General features: G+C 44.9%; 6 protein-coding genes across 6 annotated transcripts, besides 4 other annotated features; 3 read left to right on the forward strand and 3 right to left on the reverse strand.

Annotated features, from left to right (window-relative positions):
* The first annotated feature begins 302 nt into the window (after positions 1-302).
* Positions 303-323: a sequence feature (AT_rich).
* Positions 324-3,002: 2,679 nt separating this feature from the next.
* TSTA_107350 (uncharacterized protein) lies at positions 3,003-4,066 on the reverse strand (the record flags this gene model as incomplete). The annotated part of the gene is made up of 5 exons (XM_002486721.1): positions 3,003-3,071; positions 3,150-3,265; positions 3,361-3,385; positions 3,419-3,913; positions 3,944-4,066. 5 exons carry the CDS (start codon positions 4,064-4,066, stop codon positions 3,003-3,005), a joined length of 828 nt encoding a protein of 275 aa, XP_002486766.1.
* A 2,649-nt stretch (positions 4,067-6,715) lies between these two features.
* Positions 6,716-9,562, reverse strand: TSTA_107360 (uncharacterized protein; the record flags this gene model as incomplete). The annotated part of the gene is made up of 6 exons (XM_002486722.1): positions 6,716-7,933; positions 8,241-8,284; positions 8,443-8,904; positions 8,928-9,107; positions 9,190-9,419; positions 9,507-9,562. 6 exons carry the CDS (start codon positions 9,560-9,562, stop codon positions 6,716-6,718), a joined length of 2,190 nt encoding a protein of 729 aa, XP_002486767.1.
* A 153-nt stretch (positions 9,563-9,715) lies between these two features.
* TSTA_107370 (uncharacterized protein) lies at positions 9,716-10,600 on the reverse strand (the record flags this gene model as incomplete). Its single annotated transcript, XM_002486723.1, has 3 exons — positions 9,716-10,192; positions 10,262-10,348; positions 10,385-10,600. The coding sequence occupies 3 exons, from the start codon at positions 10,598-10,600 to the stop codon at positions 9,716-9,718; spliced, it is 780 nt and encodes a 259-aa protein (XP_002486768.1).
* A 762-nt stretch (positions 10,601-11,362) lies between these two features.
* Positions 11,363-12,049, forward strand: TSTA_107380 (uncharacterized protein; the record flags this gene model as incomplete). The annotated part of the gene is made up of 2 exons (XM_002486724.1): positions 11,363-11,600; positions 11,751-12,049. 2 exons carry the CDS (start codon positions 11,363-11,365, stop codon positions 12,047-12,049), a joined length of 537 nt encoding a protein of 178 aa, XP_002486769.1.
* Positions 12,050-12,984: 935 nt separating this feature from the next.
* Positions 12,985-16,449: a mobile genetic element.
* Positions 13,115-13,824, forward strand: TSTA_107390 (uncharacterized protein; the record flags this gene model as incomplete). Its single annotated transcript, XM_002486725.1, has 2 exons — positions 13,115-13,223; positions 13,262-13,824. 2 exons carry the CDS (start codon positions 13,115-13,117, stop codon positions 13,822-13,824), a joined length of 672 nt encoding a protein of 223 aa, XP_002486770.1.
* TSTA_107400 (uncharacterized protein) lies at positions 14,593-15,699 on the forward strand (the record flags this gene model as incomplete). Its single annotated transcript, XM_002486726.1, has 2 exons — positions 14,593-14,785; positions 15,401-15,699. 2 exons carry the CDS (start codon positions 14,593-14,595, stop codon positions 15,697-15,699), a joined length of 492 nt encoding a protein of 163 aa, XP_002486771.1.
* Positions 16,450-16,707: 258 nt separating the features above from the next.
* Positions 16,708-16,752: a sequence feature (CT-rich).
* Positions 16,753-17,056: 304 nt separating this feature from the next.
* Positions 17,057-17,494: a mobile genetic element.
* Positions 17,495-20,681: the final 3,187 nt, after the last annotated feature.

The following is a 20,681-nucleotide window of genomic DNA, read 5'->3' on the forward strand; positions in this document are numbered from 1 at the left end:
CTCACTATTCTAAGAAATGCACCCATGACGTCTCAAGTTGGGTTTCAACTACAGCAGGAGAAGGTTTATATGTTCGAGGATGGTTTCAGCTCCACCTCGACTGTTGGAGCTATTCGGAATAGGGAGATCTGGTATAACTTATATGTCTATAAAGATAGCAGATGCTCCAGGATAGCAGAAGATAGGTTTCAGTACATTGACATTCCATACCCTACCTTGTGTGCTTAGCCTTCAGTGATCCCTCTCGAACGTAACTATACATATCCCTCGTAACGTTGTTACAATATAACCCCTCCATGTGGTTTATATAAATATATAAAATACATCCATCTTTTCAATAAATTAACATAATGGAACTGTCACCTGGCTTACTGACTGAATGGTCAACTGATCCTCTTGTTAAACCGTCAACTGGCCCGATTACTTAACTGGCAACTGGCAACTGACTAAACTGCCCACTGGCAACTGCATAACCGCCAACTATTAAATGGTTGAACTGTCAACTGCCAACGGGCTTCCTGCCTGAACCGTTAACTGGCGACTTGCATAATCACCAACTGTCAATTTGCTTAACCACCAACTGCCCAACTTACTCAACTGCCAACTGGCTAAACCCCCAACTGTCAATTTTCTCAACTACCAACTGTCAAATCATTGAACCGCCAACTGTCACATGGCTCAACTGCCAACTGTCAATTGATTAAACCCCATTTGTTAACTTTCTCAACCGCCAGCTGGCAAATGGCTAAACTGTCAACTGGTTACTGCCTAAACCGCCAACTGTCACATGGCTGAACTGGCAACTGGCAACTGGCTTTCTTCCTTAACCTCTTTGCCGGCTCCATTACTCTGACTTGCTTAACCACCAACTGGCACTGGCTAAACCGCCAACTGGCTGACTTGCTCAACTGCCAACTGCCAACTGGCCCTACCGCCAACTGTCAACTGCCAACTGCCAACCTACTCAACTGTCAACTGTCAACCGTCAACCGCCAACTATCAACTTGCTGAATTGTCACCTGACTTACTTACCGAACTGTCAACTGGTGAAACCGCTAACTGGCAACTGCCTAAACCGCCAACTGTCAGCTTGCTTAACTGACAACCGTCACCTGCCACCTGGCTCAACTATGAACTTGATGAACGGTAAACTGGCTTCCTGGCTGAACTGCCAACTGTCAGCTTGCTCAACTGCCAACTGGCTGACTGGCTAAACCACCAATTGGCTGACTTACTCAACCGTTATATGGAAATTTGCCCTGCCGCCAACTGTCAATTGGCTGAACTGTCAACTGGCCCGCCTGCTTAACTGCCGACTGGCTAACTTGATAAACCACCAACTGCCAACTGGTTAAACCGCCAACTGTCAAATCGCTCCACCGTCAACCGGCTCTCCTTTCTCAATTGGCAATGCCCTTCCTGACTGAACCATCAACTGGCTTTACTCAACCATCAATGCCTTTGCCAGCTCTACTACCAATCGCCATCTCGATCAATCTATATATATTCTATCATATATACGATCCTAACCAATATTCCACTGCCACAATCAATATGTATAACCAACAACTCCACCATGCCAATCGATATAAACCAGCTTCTTGGCTCCACTGTCAATTGGCTTCTGGTGGAACTGCTAACTGGCTCCCTCGCTCAACTGCCACTGGTCAACGAGCTCAATTACCAACGGGCTCCCTGACGGAACCGCCAATTGGTAACTGGCCGGATCGCCAACTGTCTTACTGGTTTGACCGCCAACTGTCTTCCTGGCTTAACTGGCACTGTCTTCCTGGCTCAACTGGCACTGTCTTCCTGGCTCAACTGGCACTGTCTTCCTGGCTCAACTGGCACTGTCTTCCTGGCTCAACTGGCACTGTCTTCCTGGCTGAACCGCCAACTGTCAACTTGCTCTGCCATCCACTACCAACTTGCTCTGCCGTCCTGGTTCAACTCGTTTACCTGGCAATTGTCAATTTCTCTGAACTGCTACCTGTCAACTGGCTCAAACCCCAACTGCCAACTTCCTTGACTACGAACTGCCAACTGTCGACTTTCTCAACCGCCAACTGTCAACTTGCTCAATCGTCAACGGTCAACTGTCACCTTGCTTAACCGCTAATGGGCAACTTGCTGAGCCGTCAACTATCAGCTGGCTCAATCACCAACTGTCAACCTGCTCAATCGTCAACTTCAACTGTCAACTGGTTTAACCACCGCCTGTCAACGGGCTTAACCGCCATCCGGCAACTTTCTCGACCAACTGTCGACTTTCTCAACCACCAACTGTCAACTTGCTTAACCACCAACGGCCCACTTGCTCAACCGCCAACTGTCAACTGTCAACTGTCAAACGGCTCAACCGCCAACTGTCCACTGGCTCTGCCGACAACTGGCAACTGGCTCAACCAACCGTCAACTGGCTCAACCACCAACTGTCAACTGGCTCCCTCATTCCACTATTAACTGGCCAATGGGCTTCCTGGCTGACCGGCCATCTGGCCAACCGTCAATTTGCTGAACTGCCAACTGGCTTGCTGGCTTACTTGCTGACCCATCTGGCACCTCGCTAAACCACCAACTGTCAAATGGTTAAACTACCAACTGTCAACTGGCTTAACCGCCATCTGGCAACTTTCTCGACCACCAACTGTCGACGGCCCATTTGCTCAACCGCCAACTGTCAACTCTCAACTTGCTCAACCCTTAACTGTCAACTTGGTCAACGTCAACCGTCAACTGGATTAACCCCCAACTTTCGGCTTTCTCAACCACCAACTGTCAACTGGCAACTGTCAACTGTCCAATGGCTGAACCGTCAACCGTTAACTTGCTCAACTGCTAACTGTCACCTGACAACTTGCTCAACCGTCAACTGCCAAATAGCAACCGATTTTTCAGCTGAATTACCAATTCGCTTCCTAGTTCGATCGCTGGCTCAATGAATGGATATCTATTCCTTGATTCTGATACTTCTGAATTATAGTATACTCCAATCCCACAGATTAAGATATATAACCGGTCGCAATATAATCCGGGACATGATCCGTCAAGGATATATGTACGAAATGGAACTCATTTCACAATATATACATGTATCTTGCTCAACTACGAGCTAATGACAGTCACGAGGAATATAAATAACAATCTACAATTGGTTTTGAGAGTCCTGATGCACTTGATCCAATCCTACTCATACATATCGTCTCTTCTGGGTGGATGATTCTAGATTCATCCTCTCCACCAACAGTCACTTTCGCGGCCCAAGCTGGACCTTAAAGCTAAGGAATGAATGCCATTCCTAGCTAATAGCTCGATATTGCATCCGGCGCTCTTCAACATGCCCTGGTGCTTCCTTTAAACCTCGCGCGTAGATTGTGCCTGCTGTCTATGATGTATGACTTCCTTGCTGATCTGTCACCTTCTCGTTGACCCCATAATCCCGCTTAAAACCACCGCTGAGGAGATGGGCGCGAGAGATCGCAATCGCTGCGTGCCGATAGTAGGTGATGTTCCATTTGGTTTGGAGATGCTGCCGCGCCTCTCGTTCCAGAATCTTGCTGAGGTAGCTGCTGTCTTCCCCTTGATGAGCCTTGGGCCAGAGAAAGGGGGAGGGCGCCTCTGTCTTCCCAAAGGCAAGGATCTCCAGCTTTTCGCAGAAGGGAAGGATCAACCAGAGGTAGTAGATCATCATCTCACTCACTGGCTGTGGCAGATATCGATGGATAATCTTGGTCGATCCAGTGACATGATAGCCCTTGTGATAACTGGTTACTGTGCTGACCAATCCCTGCTCAATAAAGATACTGCGATGTCGCCTATGGACCGTATTGCGGTGACGCAGACTCAATATCTCTGTCCCTCGCGCGGGCTGGCCCCCGGTAATATGACACAGCAGCAGGAGCAGTTCTAAGAACTGATCGCGGTCTCGAAGATATGCTTATACTGTAGGAATCTTCCACTGGACCTGATAGCCAGGTTGCTGGATATCAAGAAATTCCTCCTGAAGCCACTCGGTTTTTAGCACGCGGTTTAAGAGCCATCGCTGCCCATTTGGAAGAGCCTCCATATTTTGTACATCTTGGAGAAAGTTCCAGCTACAACGGCTCTCCGTTGGATCATCCTTTAATTGAGAGAGAGGAATGATAGGGACGACATCCTCTCGAGTCTCCTCATCATGGAGAAGAAACAGTGTCTCTAGACTCTGCTGTGCCTGTCAAATCTCAGTCTGAATAAAAAGCCGGAAGGATTCCATGGTCATATCCAGTCCCTTGTAGGTGAGCCATTCTTAATCCTTAGACCAATAGATATAACCAAGACTGGTGGTGGTATTCTGGATCTTTTTCCCATACGTGCGGAGTTGTGTAATCCAGGCAAATAGGCTTCGCGTTCTGTGAATTAAGAATCGCTCTCGCATTTTATCAAGAGCATCTGCAGGGTGCTCCACCTGGTCTTCGTCAGCCTAGATAATAGCCTCCTGAACCACAAGCATCTGGGCCATCTTAACCAGACCAGATAGTGATGGGGTATATGAATATGCATCCCGAAAGGTCCGTTTCTCTGCATCAACGCCTAGCATAGCAAGAAAGACAACTACTGCGCTTTCATAGAGATCTCCTTTTAACGTGTGATCAAGCAGGGCAATCGAGAGACGGAGACAGGCCTGGTCCAGCAGCGCTTGGGCTTCAGCCAGGGTCAACCCTCAGATCACAGTGGGAAGCGGCCGTGTGATTTGGCCTTAATAGGCTAATACCTCAGTCCCATAGTCCACTATCTCATCAAGATGCTGGAGTTGCTGTGGGGTCAGCCGATGACGCAGCTGGACAGGCTGCTCAGACTGGGTGGAACGGTAGATGAAGGAGAGGAGCCGTTGCTAGAGATGTTCATAATTCCGATAGGTTGCCTTCTTTAATCTAATAAACAATGGCCGATCCCAGGCCCGTCAGTGTTGTAGGAAACTATTAATCTGGACTTGATCAAAAATATTGATCTTATCCTCTTAAATTGATTGATATGCTTGCTGGATAATCTGACTGACACTACTAGCAAATTCTGCTAGAAGTGGTTCCTGCAAGGGATCAGGCCGTGCTCCTAGCGGTGCTACCTGCTGAAAGGAGTATCCACAGAGATAGTCCCCCTAGCGGGTCATCTCAAGCCAGGGAGAGGCCTCAGTTGATGTACCATGGCTCTAGATAGTATTACTTGCAGTGTCGATGATCGCCTCACTTCTGACTAACATGGTATTGACCTCAGCTTCGATCCAGTTCGCCCCAGATCCTGGTGCGGGAGGCTGCTCGTGGATCTTAGAGGATAAAGGGGTGACAGCAAAGTATTAGCTTCCTGCGCCAGCGATAAAGAACCATTGATAGTACACTCTAGGGTATATATGGACATAGTGGGTAGAGGCACGCGGATGACCCTTAGGGTTCTTCGGGATCTCTGGATGCTGCTGACGGATGTGTCGTCGCATGGTTGCTGCAGCTCCAGTCACATAGGAACATATTATACTGGGGCATTGATACCCAGGAATGACAGGAAGGCAGGGAATAGGAGTACTTATAGTAGATGAAAATTGTAGGCTCTCTTTTTAAGGATCAATCCAAGGTTATTTTAACATTTCCTCTAAGATTTGCTGCTGCTGAATCTGGGTTTTTACTCGATAATTATGGCCATGTTTTCTTATTAGATGTGCTAGGAGATGGGATGGGGACATGGCATATCAACAGGACTGGCAGATCCAGATTTGATAGTCTAGAATGTACCGGAATAGCTCCATCACATCCAAGAATGTGGATATGGCCACTTTGGCTAGGATAATAAATATACAGATAGAGAGAGAGAAAGTAAGAAGTCAAGGACCATCAACAGAATCAAGATTAGAAGGAATATTTAAGATCTCCTTGTAAGGTGCGAATTATCTTGATTCTCTCTCTCTCTCCATCTAATGCGTTCTCATCATTGCTTTTTCCTCCCGTCCACTCCATCAACGCGACGCGTTCTCATCTTTTGCTCCTTTTGCTTTTTTTCTTTTTTTTTCTGGGTGTGGATTGCGGCTCCGGCAGTTAGAGCGCATGAACCCTAACCCTAGGAGTGGGGCGCGGGGAGCGGCAGCCAATCAGCGGGCGGACAAATGGATCCTACCCAGGATCCAATTGCCGATAGGGTATAGGGTAATTCTTGCACCATTGAATTCTAGAGGCTTGATCTCCGAGAGTCGTGTTTTTGGCTTCGCTTTAAAGCTTGCCTCTTACAACGTGGCTTGTTCATCTCTGGAGAACTTTTCTGTACAGATAAGAAGTGTGTCGTCCATTTGTATTCCTACAAGTCCAAATTCATTGTCTCCTAGCTTTGAGATAAGAGGGCATGGGTTGTATGTCGAGGCTTCCATGTTTAATTTGTTAAGATGGTGCGCCTGGTATGTTCCAAACCAATGAACACCTGCCTCAGGGATCCCATATAGTGGGCCTTCAACTAATAGGAGTGAATCTGGTAGATATTTATCCTGCATTTCAATGGGAAGATTGGCGATAATTAGACGCTTGAGCTTGGTCTTCGCCTGCGTGTATGCTTATGTGATATCCTGGATCTTAACAACCATTCCCATCTCAATGAGTGTAGGGATAAGCGACACTAATAAGTGTTGGCTTACACACTAGATTGTGGGTGCCTGGGTCAAGATCTTATCCTTCCCAGCATCGTTATATCCTTGTATAACAAGTCAAGATTTCTTATAGGGAATCTCATTCTTGCCCTTTATCTCATTAACAAGGCGGGAATTAAAAATTCTGATGCCACGCAGGTCTATATCGGCACGGTGAAGGATCTTAAAGGTCCCATTTGCTATCAAGCTGTCGATCTCTGTTTTGCCTAATAATTCGAATAGCGCGCCATTGGTGGCGATCTTGCCTTCACGCTGCAGCTTGACGGCAAGTTCAAGGTCGTCCCTCTCCTTTTTGGATATGAACACTTTGGCGTACGCTTTTGGCTTATTTTTAGAACCACGCGGTCGTCCTCGGCGGCGTGGCAACGCAGGCATCTCGGGGGTCTGCGGTGCGTGGACTCCTCTAGTCTCAATACGGTGATTCGGATTTGCAGGATGGTCTTGCAGTCTTACTCTTACTCTAGTCCTCGGAGTCTGGTCGAAGTTGACTTGGGACCGACTGTCCTGGCGATTGAGATCCTCTTGGGGGGGAGAGAGAGGCAATCTAATCAGGCGATCACTCTCATCCTTGCTATCATGTAAATACTGCTGTACTGATGTTGCCCTGAATGCAACAGCACCATTTCCAAGATCTACAGTCACGTCATGGCCATTGACTGATATAACTTTGTATGGTTCTGACCAACTATCTCCTTTGCGCCATACTTTGACTTTGCTCCCTGGTGCGAGATTGAGCGTTTCCATGATAATTGGGCCGTTCCTAGTGTTAAGTGTGTCATTGACTTGTCGCTCTGCCACCATACATCTTAATTTGGCCATCACCTTTCTCATTGCCTCAGCACGTCGAGCAGTTAACGCGGATAGGGGTGAGTCAGTCGTTATGCATAGGTAAGTGTCAAAAACGAGTACAGTTAGAACTATTCTATCTGGTCCCACAGTATCATTGATAGCTTTGACAGCCATCTGGAGGATCACATCCTTGTTGACGCTAGCACCTAGTTCTGCCGATATGATGTTGTATGCTCTACGCAGTGGTGCATAGTAACGCTTAACTTTCCCAATTGCATTGTGTGCTTCCACTGGCACTTGGTAATATTGGATTCCCATCATCTTAGCCTCAGTTTTGAATTCTAATGCGGCAAAATTGGTTCCTATGTCGTGTGAGATGACATCAGGAGGGCCAAGATAGGTGTCAATCCACACTACCTGGAGCGCTTCCCATGTATCTTTTATAGATAAAGACTTCAAGAATCGTGCGGCCTGGAAGGACGTCGTCTAATTGACAATATGAAGTACTAGCTTGCCATCTAAATATATAACATTAGCGACAATCTCATAGTTAAACTCACAATCATCATTCAATATAAATTTAAAGCGTCATAGTGCCTGCCAGTTTATTTGGCAGTAATGGCAAAACTTCTCAATTTCTGCAAGATTGTTGTAATCTATATCGTCATGGCCTGCTCGTTTTAAAAGCTTGTACAAGCGATTAACCGCAGGATGACTAAACCAACAATGAAGTTGTCTCATCTCAATCTCTGTGAGAAATGTTACTGGCGCCTGCTTCTTATTAAGGAAGAACTATGGGTGGCCTCGCTTTCTGATAATTAGGACCTGTACGTCTCCCTTTACCATGTAGTTTGCAATGTTATCTAGGTAAGTGCCATGTTTATCCATATCATCTAAGCAAAGCAAGAATGGGGTTGGCATGGTTATAATATGAAAATCAACATCACTAATTGGGGTTATTATGGTAATAGCACCTTCAGAGTGAACACTCTCACCTTGGCCAAATCGAATTGAGTGCTCTCCTGCATGGGTCCTATTAACGGTAATCTCTGGATAGCTTCTCTGTAAGGCAGCAAGTTGACGTCGGCCAATAGTTGATACCTTTGCTGCTCCAGTATCTGGAAGAATTCCTTGGAAAATCTCGCCTTCATGGTGTTCAAGTACAAATTGAGAAGCAGGTTCTAGGAGGCCATCCTTGCGCTCTGATTGATCAAGCTCTCTTACCTCCAATTTGTGGTGGAATCCTTCCTGATCGATATCGTCATGGTATCCACTTATCCAATGGATAAAGGAACAATCTTGCAGTTTGTTGATCATGAAATAAGCAGTGGCGTTGTCCTCAATGTCGTCTTCTTCTTCAATGTTATCCTCCTTACTATCTGACTCAATTATACAGCCCTTTTCAAAGTCTATAATAAAGGCGCGATATGTGTGGTCAGAAGCGGAGCGTCTACCATCTATATGTTGATAATCATTAAACTGCTCTCTCGCTCTGCGGCGCTCCTCATCAGAGTGTTTGAATGAGCGGTAATTAGATCTGTGGCAGATCCAACACTTTCTATTATCTTGTTAGCAGGAATTACAATCATCATATCCCTGGCGTCGATATTCTTGACGTGGGGTTTGTCAATTATTCTAGTTTGTGCGGCCCAAGAACTTTCTATCTATGTATAGCGTCATTAGATTGTCTTCTCCTATTCCATTGGGAGCTGAGTTGGCTTTAACTTGGATTAGATATTAACTGGCTGACTTCTTTCCTTGGACCACAGCGGCCCTGGCACGGAGTCTTGATACCAACGTCTCAAAATTCGTTGCAGGATCACTAAGAGCGTCGCTCATCTCAGGCGAATCTTGACAGGCTCTAGTGACAGCAGCAACTAGATGTTCCTGGCCCTTGTACGCATTTCCCAGGGCACATTGGCACAAGTGAAGTTTCTTAATAAGGATTTCTACTGCTTCCACCAGCGTTTTGCTGGGGTTGTTACGGAGAACGCCTTTTAATGTGATCGACGTCCAGTCCTGGTAGTACACCTAATGGTTGGAATCTATGTCAAAGTACGCCTTTATGGCTTTGTACGCATCTGTAAATGAAGCATCTTGACCAATATAGTGCATGTAGTAGGTTTTTGCACGCCTAGAAAGCATCTTGGGAAAGAGTATCTAACATTGCGTTAATTATACTCCAATCAATTGACAAACTCTCAGGAAAGCAAGGACTTTGTTGTCTAGGATATCATATCGTTCTCCTGAATAACTCTCTGCCTTGTCCTATGCCTTGGAAAACTTTGCGGCCAACGACGGGTCAATATCCTCTTGTTCATACTCTGTAGGCGGCAATCTCATGTACTCATCAAGTTGCCTCGCAGATGTCAACGACGTAGAGGGACGCGGAGGTGGTGTGGTAGATATCTTGATTGGACTGGGGGCCGGTGTCCCTATCGGCACTGCGTTGGCACCAGTCAAGGGTGTACGACTATTAAGATCTCGGACATGAGTCTCCAGCTGTAGGGGGTTATTGTTGATTCTTCTCTCTAGATCTCTCCTAAGTGTTGTCTCTTCCTTTTCCTTGTTAGAATAAGGCAATCCAATAAGGTGATTCCTATTATAATTCTTAATTCTCTTAGCTGGTGGGGTGGTGTCACTCCTTGGTATTAACTGAGCTTGTTGACCTAAGGCCATCCTTGATCTTGAGTTAAATTTCTTGCCAGCGATCATGTCATCTGGCCATCTTGGGGGAATATCTATCTGAAACAATTCAACTAATCCTTCTGAGATGTTTTTCTTACCTCTATGGTCTAAACATACACCACGTACCTGAAGGAAGTCTTTTAGCTTGCTTCTAGTGGTCCTGTCAAGCTTATTGAATTTGACCAGAGTCCATTCTTTAAAGTAATTATGAAGCTATTTAAATAGTTTATAGTCAAAGTGATGACTGACAGCAGCCTTGTACATGGCCCTTATTATGTAGTTGACCAATGCTTCTACACTGTCCCCCGGTCCAGCATCCTTTTCCCACAAGGTTAGGTTGATCTTCTTATGCCTGGTGACAGTATTAAATCTAGTCTCTGCCATAAAGTTATCGTCAGGAATTCCAGTAGGTTCTGACTCGGCTTCACTTTGATGGCTAGTAGTAGACTCAGACTTCAGGGTCATTGCTTAGCAGTGGTTATCTTAAATTATTAAGGGTTTAGGAAGCCATTATTCTCACTAATCTTGGTGATTTCCTTATTGGGTTGACTCGGTTATCTTGATGATTGATTGTTTGGTGTTGACTTTCGAACGTGTCAACGATGTGGTCTCGCGATAGGGCAGTATTATGGAATATTGACACCGTAGGATCAACCTATTCCTAACACAGACTGCCTAACATTATCTCTCAGGGGGGAAAGTCTTGTAGCAAAGATTCAGTTTGTTAGAGATGTGACGCTGTAGAATCTCCCTCTTCTACTTGGTTCGTGATGCAGTCAACGAAGCCTGGAATCAGATTCTTTATAACCACAAGTAATTACAAGAAAGAACCTAGGACCTTGCCAATCTATCTTGATATTGCAACTAAGACTGATCAGTGTGGGTGCATAAAGCACGTGTACACATTAATGTACGTACGTACGATGGATGGTTAGCAGGTACTGCAATTCTGTATGGGTTCAAATGTGTGTGATTGTAGCTATCTAACTCACGCCCCGACGCGGTCTTACATCCCTCTATCCTAGACGAGGTCACGTGACGCCCTGCAGCTCAGTGCGTTGGAGTGAGGCATCTCGATTGCTTCCACAAAACGATTTTCGAGTTGAAAGGCGACTTCCTTATAATTATTCATATCAAACAGTCGGAGGCTCAAAATCCTCAACCCTCTCTACCACCTAGCTCCCAGGAGTGCAGCCTTTGACGCGTCTCAACGCGGCCGGCAACACCATGGCGCGTAAAGGCCCTAGTACAGACGGCCCTCTACAGACAGCCCTTCTGGAATCCACGTCTGCAGCCACAACAAGAGCTTCTAAAGGACAGAAGATCTTCAGCCCCATAGCTGTATTCCTTGATAAACACTGCAGCCAAACCACCGGCCTTGCTCCTCACCTACTGAGAGCCCTCACCACTCTAAGCGATAACCTCGCCTCGGTAGCTCAACAACATTTCAACGCTTATATCAGTGGTATCTCAACAACCTCCACTCTACCTGCCCTATCTCCTTCCCCTTCCTCTTCCTCCACCCTAAATCCCTTACCCCCTTCATCCCCTCCCTTACGTCCCCCCTCAGGTCTTAACCAGTCAACTTATGCAACTATTACCTAATATGCCCCAGTTAAATCAACTCCCACCACTCACCCTAAAGCCTCCATCAAAAAGCCTATGCCTCTGGTAAAACAACCCCTTCCTGACATCTGGCTCTTTGTATGCCTCCCAGCTAACCATGCAGCCAGAAAAATGGAAGCCTACGCTATCTACTCTAGCCTACAATCTCAACTAAACTTAAATAGTGTAGCACTAAAAGAAGTCCAAGCTATAAAGACTGGCTTTGCACTATGTCTCTCATCTCCAGAAGCCCTCCTAGCCCTTGAGGCCCAAAAAGAGACTATCTCTGCATTCTTTGTTAACTGCTAGATAGAACGCAGCTCCTGATGAGTCTTGTACCGAGTCACTAACATGCCAAGGAAAATTGGCCAAATCTTGGATGGTCAATACTCTCTAATCCCTGTCAATCCTACACTACTATTCTTAGAAATTAGCGAAACAACAGGGCTCAAGCCTATATCTATTAGCGAGACCACTACAAGCGCTGCCAATCCTGATACTCTCTCCTCAAGCTGGTTTATCAACTTCCCAGAAGGCACAAAATTACTACTGCCTATCTAGCTACGTCTTTTTGGCACTATCACTAATGCTTGTCACCTCTCTAAGAAAATAACAGTTATTCAATGCACACAATGCTGGAAATAACATAATGCATGATCCTGTGCACGCCCCTCTCGATACCAACTATGCGGCTCCTCAGAGCATACTGAAGAGGGCCATGTCAACCACTGCACAGCTCTAGAGCCTCATCAATGCTCTTCTAGATGTATACACTGCTATAGACTACATCCAGCTGATTTCACAGAATGCCTTCTACGCCCTAAAGGCAATACTAAACATACTAAAGCTCAACAAACAGAGATCCGCAAATCCTGCACCATAAACCTTGCAAAAGCTCGAACTGAAGGAGGATATAGCTCTTAGCTCTCCATAGGCACACAAGAAACACCTATAGCATTAGATGAGATACTATCATAGCCTTCAATCTATAAGATTATCTCTCCTTTCTATTCAGTAACCCCCCCACCTCGCGCCCTAACTAAAGATCCTCCCATTACAGCTCGTGCAGTCTATTTTATAACCCCTTAACCACAAAACTGGTTTGCCTCTCTTCTTGAATAGGAGCTATAATCTATCACTATCCAATTCAAAAGGCGCCTCTCAAAATCCTACAGTTAAATGTAGGGTATGTGCTAGACGCATATGAAATAGCCCTCACATTGGTATACACTAGCGACATTGATATTATTCTAATCTAAGAACTATATACATTCAAAGACCTTAGCCGACAGATCACTAAAAAACATCCATCATATGAATGCTTCTCCCTAACTGATAGCTAGGCAATAAGTGGCCAACCACGAGTCCTCACCTATGTCCGAAAGAAGAAAGGCATCCGGACCTCCCAGCTACGCCCCTTTACAACTGACACTAAAGAAGCCTCGGATCTCCTATTCCTTTAGATTTTTTCGCCCACAGGAAAGTCCACTCTGATAGTTAACATCTATAATGCTCCAGCAGGCTGCAGTAGAGCAGGTGAAGCCGCGAAAGCTCTCACAACCCTGCCAGAGGTGTATTTCCCTCAAACAACGATACTTGCAGGCGATCTCAACCTACTACACAACAGATGGCAACCCTCGCTACAACACAGCCCTACAACTTTTGCAGAGCCGTTTATCAACTGGCTGGATCTCCAGGGTCTAGTACTTATTTCCGACATAGACTGTCCTACACATGAAAGGGGTAACGTGTTAGACCTCAGTTTCGCCTCAAGCCCTCTGGCACTCGCAGGAGCCAAAGCTAGCATAGCGAGCCACTTAGATGCTACTTCAAATCATCAACCACTAATTACCACTGTTCCATGGGATCAGAGATACAAGAAAACAGCTCAGAAACTGAGATTTGACACACTAGACCACACCTCCTTCCTCTCGCTCCTCACCTCTAATCTTACTGGCACCGAGAGCTCAGCCGCAACAGAAGAAGATCTTGATACCCTTGCTGAAAAACTGACATCTGCAATTCAAGGAGCATATAGAGGCTCTGCTAAGAGAACTATGATACAAGGCATAGGACAATCATAGTGGAACGAAGACTGCAAGAAAGCTTTACACAATTACCGCTTAGGCCTCTGCTCAAAGACAGACTTCCGCAGGATAACTAGATGGTCTCAACGACAATTTTAGCGAGAGAAGCTCTCTATAGTAACACAAATGAAGGATATTTTTGACATGAGTAAATGGCATAAGTCTACAGGCATCTTCCAAAGCCCTCCACTAAAAGATCCGCTAAGGCCCAATAGCCTCCCAGCAGTTACTGTACACGAGAAACGAGACGTACTAGTCCGCAATCTTCTTTAGAACTCGGCAGAGGCAGGAGACATACCTCTGGACTCCCCAGCAGTGCCTTCCACTAGTCTCTACTTCCCAGATATATCGATGCTACAAGCGGAGGAGTCAGTACTTCAGGCAGGAAACACAGCCCCTGGCGCAGATAAAATCCCAACCTGCATACTCAAAGTAGCCTGGCCTCTGATCAAAGATAAGGTACTAATACTATATCAAGGGTGCCTAAAGATTGGTTATCATCCTAAATGCTTTTGACACGCAATCTTAGCAATCATCTAGAAACCAAAAAAGACTGATTGGTCTTCACCTAGATTATATAGACCAATCGCTCTCCTATCAGCACTTGGTAAAGGACTGGAGCGCTTGGTGGCACAGGATATAGCATGGATCTCTATATACTATAAAGTATTAGCAAGACAACAATTTAGGGCTCTCCCACTAAGATCTGCAACTGACCTGACTACATGCCTAATACATGATGTTGAACAAGCACTAAATCAAGGCATGACTGCCTCACTCCTTACCCTAGATGTCAAAGGCGCCTTTGATTCTGTACTTCCCGGCAGACTGATCCGCAGACTACGCGAGCAGGGCTGGCCTACCAATCTCGTTCTCTGGATTGCCTCCTTCGCTACTGGAAGATCAGTTCAGATCCGACTCGATGGAGAGATTGGCCCCTCAACAGACATTACCTGCGGTCTTCCATAAGGATCCCCAGTATCTGGCATTCTTTTCATGCTCTATATAGCGCCTCTATTCCGTCTAGGAAACCCAAGGAACAGATTTGGTTACGCGGACGACGCAGCCAACCTAGCGATCTCAACTTCTCTTGCTACTAATTGCGAAGCCTTATTAGACTTACTTCAAGAAGCTCTTAATTAGGGCGCTGCAGAGGGCATTACATTTGCACCAGATAAATATGAGCTTCTTCACTTCTCCCAACATAAAGCAGACCAGGACCCAACCCACACATCTTCAGTGAAAGCTGGATCTATTACAATATCAGAAAACACTAAACAGCTATATCTATAATGGCTAGGAATCCTCTTTGATAAAAAGCTAACATTCAAATGGTACGTTAGAGAAACAGCATCTAAAGCCCTCACTGTGGCCAACGCTCTTTGCTCTCTAGGGAATACTATTTGAGAAGTCAAACCTAATTTACTACAGCAGGCTGTATCAGCCTGTGTACTCCATAAAGCATACTATAGCGCAGAAACCTGGTGGCCAGGACGTACTCGCCCTGGACCTTCCTAGATTTCAAACTGAGTTGGAGAACATCTTGAGAAACTAACTAAAGTAATACTAACAGGCGCAAGAGCAGTCCTTCCAGTCTTCTGCACAATCCCAAAGCCAGTCCTTTATCGAGAGTCTGGATTCTCTCCACCAGAAATCGAACTAGATCGAATAGCCCTCCTTGCAACTGTCCGCCTACAGCGTCTCAACCCTTATCACCCACTTCGAAGACGCGCAGAACAGATCACTAGTAATGGCCGACAAATCAGCCAATTTGCCCGCCGTACACTGGCCCTCCCAAACTCTGAACAGATAAACCCTCTCCAATACACTCCCTGGCACCCTCGCGAGCCTCGTGGGAATGCTCAAGCTTGAATAGGAGCTCCCATGGGACGCACTAAGGAACAGGCAGCGGCTAATTTCATGGCTTTTCAACGTACCATCCCTAGCTCAGATATTATAATCTTTTTAGATGGATCTAGGCTAGCAGACGGACGTGCAGGGGGTGACTATATTGGACTTCAAGTACACCATCAGTTCCTCCGCTCCTCACTCTCATACGGACACGGGAAAGAGGTCTTTGACGTAGAAGCAGAAGCAGCTCTAGCTAGCACTTAAGCAGCAATAGCGTACCCAATAGCTTAATTTGCTACCAATCTATAGATCTGCCTTGACAACCTGGAAGTTGCTATACACCTTCTATCTTCCTCTACAGGATCTTCCTAAGAAATCTTTGAATCCTTCCGCACCCTTGCAGCTGCCTGGCCACTTCGCAAAAGGCTTCCTCACACTAAAAGTGGATCTATCCAAATACAATGGGTCCCTGGACACGCCAAAATCCCTGAGAACGAAGCAGCTGATCTCGCTGCCAAAGAGGGAGCTGCCTCAATCCCTCCTGCTCCTCACAAATCCTCCTACGCCTCACTAAAGAGATACGCCAAGACTCAATCCCTATCCGCTGCTCAGTCACAATGGGAGAAGGTGGCACCACATAGCTATCAAGATCTAGAAATAACCACTTCCCCTAAGCGCCCTGGGGAGCTTCAACTTAACCAACTTAACCTCGGCTGTGTTATTATGGCCCGTACTGGTCATAGAGACTTTGCAGACACCATGAATACTTTAACTATGATAATGCTTATCTTCTCTGCTAATGCAGAGCATAAAAAGCACCTCTGCACTTCTTCTTCTATTATATAGCTAAGAGATGAGCCCCTCGGCCTCCTGGGCCACCTTCTGAGGTTATCTCTTTTCTCTTAGGCACTGCTATAGGAGCACAAAAGCTAGCCACATAGCTAGCAGAGACCCACTTCTTTGAGGATATCTGCCCTTGCTAACCTCTCCTTAGCACCGAGCTAAGACAGCCCTACTCTTCCTTTATATTTCTCTTCTCCTTCTTTCTTTCTCTTCTCTTCTTTCTTTTTCTCTCTGCAAAACTTACTGTTCAGTTATAGTAGTGGTGGAGTAACAGGTCATAGAGTGTAGGCGGACCATTGTAGCTAGTAAATACCCAAAATCTACTCAAAGTGGACCTCCCTGTAAGACCACGGCAGCTATGGAAATGCGCCAAAGAGTCTCTTATGTGTACATAAATCTGATAGGACCAAAACCCGAGGCTTACCCCTCGGCGGCCTATGTCCCAGTAGGGATCGGTGGGAAGGGTGCGAGTCACGAACCACGGCCGTTAAATATACACACACACACACTCGATTGCTTCCACAAACCAACAGTTTCCTTTAATTTTAACAAATTCAATACAAGCTCGATATTGCTGAAAATCAGAGAATATCCAGTGAGCATTAATTGCTAGCATTGGTAGTGAATTCTGACTTGTCCAACCATCAAGAGATAGCACTATTGAGGAGGCTAAAGACATTAAGCCTCATAATTCACTATTAACAGCGTCAAGCCAAAGATTTAATCGACGTAAGATAGTATCTGCACTTGGTATAGAGTCCTAGGAACCAGCAGATCTCAACATAGTCTTAAATAAAGGCTGTTTGACGCATGTAAATGGCTGGGAGGTCAATATAATCCAATTTAAGAGAGCTTCCTCAAATGGAAGCTTTTTTTCCTTTGAAATCCATAAACTTAATGGTCCTTGGCACTCTAAAAGACCATCTTGTGAGAGCTTATGAGTCTGCTAGAGATGCTATTTTAATGCTGTAGTTAAAGATCATAGTTTAGATGTAAATCGAAAGAATCGACATGTAGATGGTAATACAACACATAGATGTTTAAGCTTAGGCCATTCATTATTCCCTAATTTCTAGGTACTGTGACGGCTGGGTTACGGGGCAGGATATCGTACGGACGTTGCCGGCACCTGGACGGAGCCCTAAGCCCTAAAAGGATGACCCTAACGGGGATATCCTCCTTTGTCTTCAGGATTTCCTAAATAGGCACCGACAAGGCCCCGGACGCACATGTAAAAAGAGTCCTTACGGGCGGCATAGCGAGTCTTCTCTCCCTCTTTCCCCATGCTTAGTTTTTGCTCGATTAGTTCTCTTAGGATAGAGAATGAACACCTTCACAGGTACCAGATTCAGGTGTTGTTAAGAAGTATTTCCAGATCCAGCTCCACTCTCTTAGCCTGATCTCATCTCTCTGCTTGATTTCGATACTCCCAGCCTCGCATTCCACCTGAGATATTGATTGCGAAGGGTGTATTTCTGTATTGAGGTTTAATAAACTCCGAGAAACATTACTGTCAGCCACTGGAGATCCTAAAATCCTAGTGCTAGGCGATTTTGTAGTATAGACTACTTTCTTTTTTCTAGGTGCTGGAAGTGATATATCCCCTTCAAAGAGACCATGTCCGTTAAGGGCCACATAATCGCGTTTTTTCTTTCTAGTATGGGGAAGTTCGAATATTAGAGCAAGTGGAGAAGTCATCTAGAATATGATATTAGTATATCCATCTTGTGCCTTGATTAATCACTTACTTTGGTTATATCTCCTTCAGAAGTGTTAGTTTTTATGACCTTTCAAGCTGACGGTTTGAAGTTGTTATAGATAAAAGCGCGTATCCGTAGAGACGTGTCCGCGTGGTTTATCCGCTAAGCCTAATTAATACTTGTAAAGTGTAAAGAATTCGGTGAATGGATCGTATAGACTCAGAGGAATAATATCATTCAGTAATAGTGATTAATGATCAATTGCTTGTTAGTATTGATAAGGAGTTGATTCGATGCATTGAATCTCTGTGTTCACTTATCTCTCGTTACATACAACTCAGGGGTTGAGACTATAATTAGCCTCGCACTGTTGGAACGCAATACGCTATCCCTAATTGGGAATCCATCATACTATAACATGAAGAAATTTCGAGAACTAGGTTCACATACTGACGAGATATAGACATCCAATCAGCTCTATATGGCTATATCTAGAAGGTTCGACTGGATGTCATCTCATGATCTAGTTTGTACAGGACCTCACATATAAAAGAGGTCAACATTCCTGACAAGTTTTGTATTAGAGAGTGTGCATCAATACATAGAAATTCTCAACTCTAAGTTCTTATTATTTGCCTATATTCCGTATCCATCCTAGCGTAACCGAGCTCCAACACGCACTAGTCATCACGTGACCTGTGATCATATTCTTTACATAAAGAACTGAAAACGAGAAGAAATCTGATTCTGATAACTAGCTGAGAAACTAGAAGCAAGGATAGAAAACAAGAGGGCTGCTGATTCCCAGGACAAATCGATGGCAGGATGAGCTCCTTATAAGCTTCATCCTGTCAGCATGGGGTTTCTTAATCAGTATCAGACAGTGCAGTAGCATCTAAATATAACAAACAAAGCACCTTTGAACATACAGAGATATAAATAACACAACAAGATGCGTAAAGAAAATGAGTATCAAAGAGTGCTAATCATAGAAATATGATATCCTCCGGAGAACTAAGAAAAGAACATCGCTTTCAATCGGTTAAGATTTCTCCAATCAGGGTTAGAGCGAGAGCGAACCCTGACAATACTGTTCTTTTACTGCACCTTAGTCCTCGACAATACTATGTATGCAAATAATATTTTTACTCTATATCAATTTATTACGTGTAAATGAGCGTGATCTGTCAGTTGATTTAATTTGAAGCAACATAGACTTAATTAAGGCTATTATGATGATGTTGAGGGAGTTTAGGGATAGAAATGATATATTCCTTAGATTGATCAATATAATTAAGTCAGGATTATTGGAAGTTTGAGGCTACAAACCAAGAATATCAAAGTTCGAACTTCTTCAGATTATAATATAACTATCTTCTACAATCAAAATATATATTTTCCCATTGTTACATGCCTCTCTCTCTAACTCTTCACAATATACACCACAATGGTTTTTCCCAGGCAGAAAAAAGGTGTAAATCTAGTATTACTGAGCAAGAAGGCTTATTCAGAAGATATATTTCATAAAAATACGTAGGGGTTTGATAGAAAACAATAGATTCGTAGTCGGACATACGAAACAGGTATAAGAAACACGAATTTATGAATATGTGTCAGCAGAGTTATCCATTCTAATTAGGGAAAGCGTGAGAAAGTTATGCATATGCGGGCCGTGAGGGTCGCTTGGCGGGTGACCCTCCAAAGATTCTATGACCCTCAGGTGCGGTGAGGGTCGCGGGTCGCGAGGAGGGACCCACGGTCCGGTTCATGGCGAGGTCTATCTGTCTAAGACTCTGAACGATTAACTCTTCTTATAGATACTGCCATTGTGATTGGTCTCGGAGGAAGAGATTTCAGAGTTATAATAACATTACGTAGGGTATGTATAGTTACGTTCGAGAGGGATTGCAGAAGGCTAAGCACACAAGGTAGAGTATGGAATGTCAATGTACTAAAACCTATTTCTTCTACCTTTACAGCGTGCATTCTATATAAGAGACATTCATATTGCTTTACAGCAATACATATTAACCATAGACAGCTGAACATTGACTATAGCCAGCTGAACCTTGACCATGACCAGCTGAAGTATCCACACTTTTGCCACTCTCTGTTCTAACCCTAACCCCTAGGAGGTTTATCAGGCATGTTGGTTGTTACAGACTAGCAAACAATGAACCATTCCTTTCTTCCTCTTCCCCCTCTGGATTTCTGTATATTTGCGAAGAGCATTGTGTGCTTGATTTTAGGCAGATCTTAGCTTCCTCAAACAGTCACGACACCGTGACTGCAAGTACTGATCCCCAACACCACGTAAAGGTGTCTGCCCGTTCGTTGGGGTGATGCGAGATAAGAGTAGGCAAAATCTATTGCATGTCTAGACAAGTACCGCATAGGGCTGATCCTCTTGATCTTATAGTCAAGTAAACTGGCGTGATTTGATAATGAGAATATTGATGC

The sequence above is a fragment of the Talaromyces stipitatus genome, genomic scaffold, assembly GCF_000003125.1.
Source record: "Talaromyces stipitatus ATCC 10500 scf_1105507295511 genomic scaffold, whole genome shotgun sequence".
NCBI lineage: Eukaryota > Fungi > Ascomycota > Eurotiomycetes > Eurotiales > Trichocomaceae > Talaromyces > Talaromyces stipitatus.